This window comes from Schistocerca nitens, chromosome 1 (genome assembly GCF_023898315.1).
Source record: "Schistocerca nitens isolate TAMUIC-IGC-003100 chromosome 1, iqSchNite1.1, whole genome shotgun sequence".
Classification (NCBI taxonomy): Eukaryota; Metazoa; Arthropoda; class Insecta; order Orthoptera; family Acrididae; genus Schistocerca; species Schistocerca nitens.
The window spans coordinates 1,128,514,714-1,128,526,305 of record NC_064614.1 but is presented as its reverse complement, the minus strand read 5'-3'; the positions used below and the strand labels follow the sequence as shown (position 1 = coordinate 1,128,526,305).

Sequence of the window (11,592 nt, the reverse complement as noted above, 5' to 3'; positions counted from 1 at the left end):
AATAATTTGCAATAAGTTAATTTTTATTTAAAACTGACAATTTTAAGTACTAGAAAACTGCTGATCAGTTTAGAACTGTGACAGCTGAGAAAATTTGTTTGTATGAAATATAATGTTGGCAATTGTTATTGCAGGCCAACTATCAGCTAAAGAGTTCATTCAGTTCTTTTGCTTTCATGACAATCAAGTGTTACAATCAGTCAGAAGGTTTTCTGATGGAAAAAAGTGCAATGTAATACAATTACAATGCTTTTTGCAATTCAAACAAATGTTTTGACAAAAAATTCAGAAAAAGAAAACTTTTAAAATTAAATTGCCAGCTGCACTAGAAAAAAGTTTATCAAACTGAGTGTAATACTAATATACTTCTTTTAACTGATGTCGACCATCAATGATTGTATGATCTGTCTTCTAGCACTTGTGAATGGGAATGTCACATGATGTATACTACCAAAAACTTTAAGTTTCTGACCCAATTGATCTAAAAATATTTCCAATATTCACATTTCATCAACAAAATTAATTTACTCTCCACAAAACAATCACACACATCACAGACATGAATTAAACAACTGGGACACAAACTCTGTAAAATGGCTGCCTGCTATCAAGCAAAGATTATATTTTACATGCATGATTCACGAAACTGCTGCCTTATAAAAGAAGAGCGATAAAAACAGCTAATAAGCTGTCTATTACAGACAAAATGGCAGTGGACCGGCAAGTGACTAACATGTACGAACTGCTCAACACTAACTGTAGTAGGTATGAAACCCTACATCTACAAAATCTAAAAAAAATCAGCCTTACTTCCAGCAGTGTTATTCTCCAGGAGCTGGCATGAGGCTCTCAAAAGGTTTTACCTCCCGAGGAGGTCCTTGGGCATCAGGTTGTGCAGGCACAAGAACTTCATATGATTTGTTTGCAACTGCAGCAGCTGCTGCTGCTGCGGCGGCCGCAGCAGCAGCTGCCGCTGCTGCTGCTGATGTGGAAGGCTGGGATTGGGTTTGCTGCTGCTGGTGTTGCTGCTGCTGGTGTTGCTGCTGCTGGTGTTGATGCTGCTGTTGCTGTTGTTGATGCTGTTGCTGCTGATGTTGTTGTTGTTGCTGCTGCTGATGTTGCTGCTGCTGCTGCTGTTGCTGTTGTTGTTGCCTTTGCTGCTGCTGTTGTTGCTGTTGCTGTGGATCCATATGCTGACGGGAGTGTAGAGCTAGATGATTTTTTTGATAGAATGCTTTGCCACATTTCTCACATATATGCCGCTTAATGTCACAGGATCCACCACTATGGCGACGATTATGTTGTGCTAGGCCATGCTTTTGAGTAAAGCACTTACCACAGTCAGGGCAAACGTGAGGTTTAGGCTTTGGATAGCCATGACCAGCCACGGCTGGTGGTGTATGTGTGTGAGGAACAGGTGAAGCTTTGCTGACAGGAGGATGTGGAGGTGGTGGAGGGGGGAGAGGTTGTGGACATAGGAAATGAGCTGGCTGCTGCTGCAGAGCTGATGCCAAGCCGCAGAGATCTGCCACCACATTACGGTCTCCTGCGTGCAGCCGGTAGTGGAGTGCGAGGCCCTCCCGGCTCGAGAAGCAGTTCCCACATTCTCTGCAGATATCAGGCCAAAGAACTTCAGTAATTATAAATCTCAAAATTATTTGAAACATTAAAGTTTATTCATTTATAATAAAGGGAAATGAAATGTAAATGAATAAACATTTTAAACACTAATATAACGAAGGGTAAGGACTTATCAAGCTGAACTTTGCTATAATAGAGAAAAAGTCTGGAAGCATTATGTGATTGTCATATTATTTTTTTAACTCTCACAATTACCAAGTATAGAAGTTTAACTTTAATATCACTTTCAATTTGTGTGCTAGATTTATCAGGGGTCAGACACCCTAACAACATGGCAAAACCACATATTAGAAAAAACCAGCAAGTTGCCTAGCACAGGCGCACGTCCGAAAACATGTCCAATGCAGAATTTGTTTAAATGGCACTTGCAACTGCACTATGAACTTTTATTTCTCAGACTGGACATGTTGGGCAACAAAATCCATTTTCAACCCTGTCCTAGAGAAATGAAAACGCAATACCAGCACAAGCAAGATAAAAGAAAGTAAACAGGTACAAATAACAGCACCAGTGCCAAAAACATTATATAAAATAAAACAACAGAAAATCCAAGATGGAATTATGACAATATCATGAGACAGATAGTTACTACTCACTATATAGTGGAGATGTTGAGTCGCAGATAGCCACAACAAAATCACTTGTCAAACAAAGCTTTCAGCCATACAGGCCTTCATCACAATAGGCAAAACACACACACACACACACACACACACACACACACACACAAATGGAACTCACACACATATGACCACAATCTCTGACTGCCAAGGCCAGGCTCTGAGACTGGCAGCCAGAGAGTGTGTGTGTGTGTGTGTGTGTGTGTGTGTGTGTGTGTGTGTGTGGTCCTCATACCTTTATTTTATAACACACATACGCACACACACAAATGCAACTCACACACATATGACCACAGTCTCTGACTGCCAAGGCCAGGCTCTGAGACTGGCAGCCAGAGAGTGTGGTCGTGTGTGTGTGTGTGTGTGTGTGTGTGTGTGTGTGTGTGTGTGTGGTCCTCATACCTTTATTTTATAACATTGTTTTCTGCCACAAGTTTTATTTGTAATTGTGTAATCCTATTATCAAGCTTATTTTCACATTGTGTTTTAAATTATCTTTGATGGAACAACTGGTGAAAAATTATGTTGGTCTGAAATATGTACATGAAATAAACGTTTAAGTGCAGCCATAGCTGTTTAGCAGTGGTGTCACTTAAACTATTTCTATTCACTACAAGGGATGCATGCTAAAGTAACTAATGGAAACTATAAGAAAGCCAAGGATTGTGAAACAAGGGTGCAAAACGTAGTACTGCTTGTATACATTACTGGCGATTAACATTTGAGCAACAGGAAGGATAGAAAACAACAAACTTTTACTAGTAGAAAGCAAATGTTATTTAATTTTTAGGTAATTTGGTGCCATCAGCATGTGAAATTTAATACTTGGTGCTGCCACCTCTGGTACCGATAATGTCTCTTAACTCAGCTGGGCATCAAGTCGAACTGAGTTATTCCACATTGCTTTGACTCTATGCCAAAGTTAATAAATCCTCATGGCAGGTGATAGGTGGTATTGCTCCTGTGTGTAGTTTGTCACTGGGTCCACCACTGGTAGCACAATTCCCTCTCCTTCCACATAAGGAAAAGCCCCATCAATGGTCACCGTGCTGACAGTCTGTGGAGCTCCAATTGTTGTACTACCTCAGTGGATACTTGTGTTTCAGCAAACAAGTCCATTTCCTGACTTAAAGGATATGACGTTGCTGTACTTTCTTAAACTGCTGAGCAAACAATAAATCTGTCATGTCAGGTGCTAATCACATGGGGATACTGACATCTTGCATGGAAATCATTATTGCCCTCGGGACTCATTGATTCCATGTTCACGTGACAGTCGTGGTTCCGGTCAATGAAGAAGCATATCACAGTCTCAATAGCACATAATCCTGCTGTTGTGATGATAAGACCTTTTACCTTCTTATGTGAGGCACAGCACAACCTTATCACAAACAAACAACATACAAATGTGATGCCTGAATAAGAAAATCCTTATATACAAATTATTCCTATCTACTTCGTGCAGCTGTGATGAAATCTGTATCCGAAAACGCTTTTCAGAGACTGCTACTAGTCACAGCTTTTTGTTGACTTACTTAAAACAGCAACCAAAACGGCCTTGCTGTGCTGGTACTGCGAACGGCTGAAAGCAAGGGGAAACTACAGCCGTAAGTTTTCCCGAGGGCATGCAGCTTTACTGTATAGTTAAATGATGATGGCGTCCTCTTGGGTAAAATATTCCGGAGGTAAAATAGTCCCCCATTCGGATCTCTGGGCGGGGACTACTCAAGAGGACGTCGTTATCAGGAGAAAGAAAACTAGCGTTCTACGGATCGGAGTGTGGACTGTCAGATCTCTGAATCGGGCAGGTAGGTTAGAAAATTTAAAAAGAGAACTGGATAGGTTAAAGTTAGATATAATGGGAAGTAGTGAAGTTCAGTGGAAGGAGGAACAAGACTTTTGGTCAGGTGAATACAGGATTATAAATACAAAATCAAATAGGGGTAATGCAGGAGTAGGTTTAATAATGAATAGAAAAATAGGAGTGCAGGTAAGCTACTACAAACAGCATAGTGAACACATTATTGTGGCCAAGATAGACACGAAGCCCACACCTACTACAGTAGTACAAGTTTATATGCCAACTAGCTCTGCAGATGATGAAGAAATTGATGAAATGTATGATGAGATAAAAGAAATTATTCAGGTAGTGAAGGGAGACGAAAATTTAATAGTCATGGGTGACTGGAATTCGAGAGTAGGAAAAGGAAGAGAAGGAAACATAGTAGGTGAATATGGATTGGGGGTAGGAAATGAAAGAGGAAGCTGTCTGGTAGAATTTTGCACAGAGCATAACTTAATCATAGCTAACACTTGGTTCAAGAATCATAAAAGAAGGTTCTATACATGGAAGAATCCTGGAGATACTAGAAGGTATCAGACAGATTACAGAGATTTAGGAACCAGGTTTTAAATTGTAAGACATTTCCAGGGGCAGATGTGGACTCTGACCACAATCTACTGGTTATGAACTGTAGATTACAACTGAAGAAACTGCAAAAAGGTGGGAATTTAAGGAGATGGGACCTGGATAAACTGACTAAAGCAGAGGTTGTACAGAGTTTCAGGGAGAGCATAAGGGAACAATTGACAGGAATGGGGGAAAGAAATACAGTACAAGAAGAATGGGTAGCTCTGAGGGATGAAGTAGTGAAGGTAGCAGAGGATCAAGTAGGTAAAAAGACGAGTGGTAGTAGAAACCCTTGGGTAACAGAAGAAATATTGAATTTAATTGATGAAAGGAGAAAATATAAAAATGCAATAAATGAAGCAGGCAAAAAGGAATACAAACGTCTCAAAAATGAGATCGACAGGAAGTGCAAAATGGCTAAGCAGGGATGGCTAGAGGACAAATGTAAGGATGTAGAGGCTTATCTCACTAGGGGTAAGATAGATACAGCATACAGGAAAATTAAAGAGACCTTTCGAGAAAAGAGAACCACTTGTATGAATATCAAGAGCTCATATAGAAACCCAGTTCTAAGCAAAGGAGGGAAAGCAGAAAGGTGGAAGGAGTATATAGAGGGTCTATACAAGGGTGATGTACTTAAGGACAATATTATGGAAATGGAAGAGGATGTAGATGAAGATGAAATGGGAGATACGATACTGCGTGAAGTGTTTGACAGAGCACTGAAAGACCTGAGTCGAAACAAGGCCCCGGGAGTAGACAACATTCCTTTAGAACTACTGACAGCCTTGGGAGAGCCAGTCCTGACACAGCCGTGGTGTCACCGCCAGACACCACACTTGCTAGGTGGTAGCCTTTAAATCGGCCGTGGTCCGTTAGTATACGTCGGACCCGTGTGTCGCCACTATCAGTGATTGCAGACTGAGCGCCGCCACATGGCAGGTCTAGAGAGACTTCCTAGCACTCGCCCCAGTTGTACAACCGACTTTGCTAGCGATGGTTCACTGACAAAATACGCTCTCATTTGCGAAGACGATAGTTTAGCATAGCCATCAGCTACGTCATTTGCTATGACCTAGCAAGGCGCCATTATCAGTTACTATTGATTAATCATGTACCGTCAAGACCGACATTCTTCATTAATGGATTAAAGTTAAGTATTCCACCAGCTACGTCCGTTTTTCTAAATTCTAATTTCCTTGTCCTGTTCCAGACCTCATGCCAGCCTGCGTGAGCTGAAACGCGTGCCTTTTGGACTCCTTCTAGTAACACGGTGTTGGCTCTCCTGCCAACCAAAACATTGGCGATGAGGCAAAACCGCGTTCTTCTCTATTGCCCTGATTTAATTGTGTAATGGCTTCGGCACAATCTCCAGATGTACTGTCCGAATTTTATCGCTAACAGAATCGGCAGACGCAGGCCTTACTGGATGCCCTTGGACAGCTCGTCCAGGGTCAACCAGCAATGCAAAACGATGCGGCAGCCACCGCTCCACCGCTAACGCAGCCACAACACGCTGTTGCACCAACTTTTTGACCTTTTGATGCTGCACTGGAAAGCTGGATGGAGTGGTCACGCCAATTTGGATTCCATCTCGCCGCCTACAGAATTCAAGGTAACGAGCGGCAGCCTTTTTTGTTATCATCCGTCGGGGTGACCACGTACCATGTGATAGTCAACTCTGTCCTACGAAGAAATTTTGTCTGCATTAGATGCATATTTCAAAGACTCAGTAAATGTAGTTGCGAAAAAAAGGTATACCTTCTTTCGTACCAAACGTACAGCAGGTCAGACTAATCGGGAGTGGGTTGCAACCTTGCAAGGCCTTACTAGGGATTGTGCTTTTGAGTGTCAATGTGGACTCCCTTATTCAGATACTATGGTACGTGATGCAATTGCACAGAACGTTTCTGATGTTCGTATACGGGAACAGATTTTGAAACTAGTCAGTCCCTCCCTTCAACAAGTGATGGACATATTGGATCGGCAGGACACACTTGACTTTGCTCAGGAATCATTTGAAACTTCACCAGCCATGTGTCAGGTTACCTGACCCGCCGGGCGAGATGCATGGAGCACTAAACAGCCCTCGCACCTGGCCGCGCCGCTGCCGCCAGGTTCTCAGCCACATGTGTCGCGCAGGCACGCAAATGCAGTGCTAAAATCATGCCCACGGTGTGCTACTGGACATTCGCATGAGAATTGCCTATCACGCCAGGCTATTTGCTTTTTCTGTAATAAAAAAGGACATGTTCAGAGTGTTTGCCAGAAAAAGCTCAGATCGGAAACTCACAACCATTCCAGGCCCTTTGCTTCGCGCCAAATTCGAACCAAGGATACTCAGGCTCGTAAAACTTCGCCCATGGAAATTCATGTAGTTCATTCCACTCCGCTCAGTGCCACTCTCTCTAACGGTGACTATGTTCGTCCCACACATAGTGTGCATCGACATCGCCGGAAATCCCGTCAAGTTGCAAGTGATTATGTGCCAGTGTCAGTTCACGTTGCACGAGACAGTCGCTCTTGTCGTCAGCAGGACAATAAACTTTTTGTAGACTTGGACATTAACGGCAAAGTGATACCATTCCAGCTCGTTACCGGGGCTGCAGTTTCACTGATCAATCAAGACATGTACAAACAGCTGGGCACACCTCCGTTGCGTGCCGCAAATGTTAAGTTAACTAGTTATTCAGGTCAAAAGATCCCTGTGTTAGGACAGTGCAGCCTTCTTGCAACATACAAAGGACACACAAAACTTGTGTCATTTTACGTCCTTCGTTCTTCTTCTGCAGTGAACTTGTTTGGTTTCGATTTATTTCAGTTGTTTAACTTGTCTATAGTAAATCAGGTCCTATCAGTGAACCAGGCTGTGCCTTCAGACAGTGTTTGTCGTCTATGTGACGAATTTGCAGACATTTTTGCACCGGGCCTTGGTTGCGCTAAGAACTATAAAGCACATTTGGAACTGAAAGTAAAGGCGCAACCGAAATTTTTCAGAGCGCGCAATGTTCCCCATGCATTGCGTGATGAGGTCACAAAAACATTACACGATTTGGAATCACAAGGTGTAATTGAACGTGTGCAGGCTTCTCTCTGGGCATCACCCTTAGTAATTTTGCCAAAACCTTCCGGAAAATTGAGACTTTGTGTGGACTTCAAGGCAACAGTGAATCCACAACTAGTGATTCCTTTACCCCGCCCAGAAGATCTTTTTGACAAACTGTGCCCGGGTAAATATTTTTCGAAGTTGGACCTAGCAGATGCGTACTTGCAAATACCAGTGGACGAAGACTCCCGGCGCGTTTTGGTGGTTAACACGCATCTTGGTTTGTATCGATTCAAACGACTGCCATTCGGGTGTGCATCCGCCACTGCATTGTTTCAGCAATATCTACAAACTGTTTGTGCGTCGGTCCCTACTGCAGCAAACTATCTGGACGATATTGTGATCTCCGTAAAGACGGAAGAAGAACATTTAGCCAATCTCAGAACATTATTTCAGGTCTTGCGACAAAATGGTCTTCGCTTGCGGAAGGACAAATGTGTTTTTTGCTCGTGACTTGCCCTACCTGGGACATGTACTCAATGCCCAAGGCATACATCCCAGTCCCGAGCACCTCCGTGTCATACAAGACTTGCCTTCGCCGCAGAATTTGAAGCAGCTACAGAGTGTGCTGGGAAAAATCAACTATTATCATAAATATGTGCCGCATGCCTCTTCCATTTCAGCTCTGCTTCATCGCTTACGCCGTAAAGGTGTTCCGTTCGTCTGGACGACGGAATGCGAATGCGCCTTTCGCCAGTTGAAATCGGCATTGCTTTCCAATACTTGCCTTACGCCATTCGATCCCCAGAAGCCCCTTTTGTTGATGGTGGATGCATCGGATTTCAGGATCGGTGCTGTGCTTGCGCACAAAGATGGATCACACGATCGCCCTATTCACTTTGCGTCCAAATTGCTTTCATCTGCACAAAGAAATTATTCACAGATCGAGAAAGAAGCATTGGCTCTCGTATTTGGTGTTACAAAGATTCATGATTTCTTGTATGGTCGTCACTTTACCATAATCACAGACCACCAACCTTTGACATTGCTTTTTCATCTGAACAAGCCTGTACCTCCACATACAGCGCAGAAATTCATTCGCTGGTCTCTTTTTCCTCTCGCAGTACCGCTACAATATCTTGTATCGGTCCACTGCTAAGCACGGAAACGCCGATGCGTTGTCCTGTTTGCCTGTTGCTGAGGATAGAGCATTCGATTTCTCCGAACTTGCTTGCATGTTCATTGATTCGAACCGATGCCGTGGTCGAATTGTTTCCGATTGATTTTCGTCGTGTAGCTACTGCCACAGCTGCCGACCCTGTCCTTGCTACCGTTCTGTGTTTTGTTGCTACGCAATGGCCCTTGCCAAAGTCATGGATCGGGGATCCGTTGGATCGCCGATTTTTTGCTCACCAGGGGAGACTTTTTGTACGACGTGGTGTTTTGCTGTTGCGTTCTGATAATGATCAGTCCAGGGTCATGGTACCACGTTTGTTACAGTCCTCTGTCTTACAGCTTCTCCACCAAGGACACTGGGGTATAGTGAGAACGAAACAACTTGCTCGTCAGCACTGTACTTGGTTCGGAATTGATGCCGCGATTACGAATATGTGTTTCCTTTTGTTGTCCGGATGTCTTCCACGACGTCATCTACCACCATCCAAGCGTTATCTGCTATCTTTTCCATTGAAGCTCTTCCACAGACTATTGTTTCCGACAATGGCCCACAACTCATGTCCGCAGAATTTCAGTCATTCTGCGAGGCCAATGGTATTCAACATCTGACATCCGCGCCGTTTTCGCCACTGTCAAACAGTGCCGCTGAACGATTGGTCAGGACTTTCAAGTCCCAGATGTTGAAGTTAAAAGAGTCGCATTCTCGGGAGGACGCGTTATTGCTCTTTTTGTCCTCGTATCGCTCTCAGCCCCCAGATGGTCGCTCGCCGGCTGAGTTGCTCCATGGTCGTCATCATCGAACCTTGATGTCTTTGCTACATCCGCCGCATCAGGTTCCTGTGCAGCGGCAGATACCTGCTTTTGCTCCAGGCGACGTTGTCTACTATCGTCACTACCGAGGTTCACGGCGTTGCCTCGAAGGGCGCATTCTTCGCTGCCTCAGCCGCGCTATGTACCTGGTTTTGGGGGCCTCTGGTGAGGTGCGCCGGCATCTCAACCAGCTGCGCCTCTGTCGCTGCATGGGATCTGCCGCTCGCCGTCTGCTTTCAGCGACGGTGCCGTCCGGTCAGCGCCCTGGGGACCCATCTACTGGCTCGCTTTAGCCCCAGGTGTTACCAACACTGCCTTCTATTTTGCCCCATGGCGACGCGTCGCCACTGCCTGATCTCCCGCCAGCAAAGCCCGCAGTGGACGCGTCGCTGCAACTGCAGGGCGCCTCCCTGGGTCATGCGCCGCCGATCGCTTCCCGGGACCAGTTGTCCTCCGACATGGAACTCTTGCCCGCTCCGGACCATATGTCATCTTCGCCCGTCGGGTGCCCCCCCCCAATGGAGGTCAACCCTTCGGCCCCTCCTGTCTCTCTGCGGGCGCATACACCGCATGTTGGCATGCACACTGGAGCATGTTTTCAGGCGTTTCCTAGCTCCCCGCGGTCCGAATGGCAGGGTGCGGGTGGCACAGCCTCGCCTGTTGTTAGGCTCCCCACCTCGTCGCATATGTCAACATGGGGTCCTCCCCACAGTGGGCGGAAGCCTTATGCCACCACCGTACGCCGATTTGCGGGGGAGGAATGTGATGTCACCGCCAGACACCACACTTGCTAGGTGGCAGCCTTTAAATCGGCCGCGGTCCATTAGTATACGACGGACCCGCGTGTCGCCACTATCAGTGATTGCAGACCGAGCGCTGCCACACAGCAGGTCTAGAGAGACTTCCTAGCACTCGCCCCAGTTGTACAACCGACTTTGCTAGCGATGGTTCACTGACAAAATACGCTCTCATTTTCCGAGACGATAGTTTAGCCTAGCCTTCAGCTACGTCATTTGCTACGACCTAGCAAGGCGCCATTATCAGTTACTATTGATAATGTGAATCATGTACCGTCCAGACCGACGTTCACCATTAATAGATTAAAGTCACGTATTCCACCAGCTACGTCCGTTTTTCTAAATTCTAATTTCCTTGTCCTGTTCCAGACCTCATGCCAGCCTGCGTGAGCTAAAACGCGTGCCTTTCGGCCTCCTCTAGTAACGCGGTGTTGGCTCTCCTGCCAACCAAAACAACAACTCTACCATCTGGTGAGCAAGATGTATGAGACAGGCGTAATACCATCAGACTTCAAGAAGAATATAATAATTCCAATCCCAAAGAAAGCAGGTGTTGACAGATGTGAAAATTACCGAACTATCAGTTTAATAAGTCACAGCTGCAAAATACTAACACGAATTCTTTACAGACGAATGGAAAAACTGGTAGAAGCCGACCTCGGGGAAGATCAGTTTGGATTCCGTAGAAATATTGGAACACGTGAGGCAATACTGACCTTACGACTTATCTTAGAAGCTAGATTAAGAAAAGGCAAATCTACGTTTCTAGCATTTGTAGACTTAGAGAAAGCTTTTGACAATGTTGACTGGAATACTCTCTTTCAAATTCTAAAGATGGCAGGGATAAAATACAGGGAGCGAAAGGCTATTTACAATTTGTACAGAAACCAGATGGCAGTTATAAGAGTTGAGGGGCATGAAAGGGAAGCAGTGGTTGGGAAGGGTTTGAGACAGTGTTGTAGCCTCTCCCCGATGTTATTCATTCTGTATATTGAGCAAGCAGTAAAGGAAACAAAAGAAAAATTTGGAGTAGGTATTAAAATCCATGGAGAAGAAATAAAAACTTAGCTGATGACATTGTAATTCTGTCAG

The 11,592-nt window shown here is 44.8% G+C and overlaps 1 protein-coding gene across 1 annotated transcript in view; it reads right to left on the bottom strand.

Moving 5' to 3' along the window:
- Nucleotides 1–799: 799 nt before the first annotated feature.
- Nucleotides 800–11,592, bottom strand: part of LOC126238654 (zinc finger protein 260-like) — a 29,651-nt gene continuing 18,858 nt past the window's right edge. Inside the window, exon 4 of the mRNA XM_049947804.1 lies at nucleotides 800–1,608. Coding sequence (XP_049803761.1) covers nucleotides 822–1,608 — 787 coding nt within the window. The 3' untranslated portion in view covers nucleotides 800–821. The remainder of the gene's footprint in view (nucleotides 1,609–11,592) is intronic.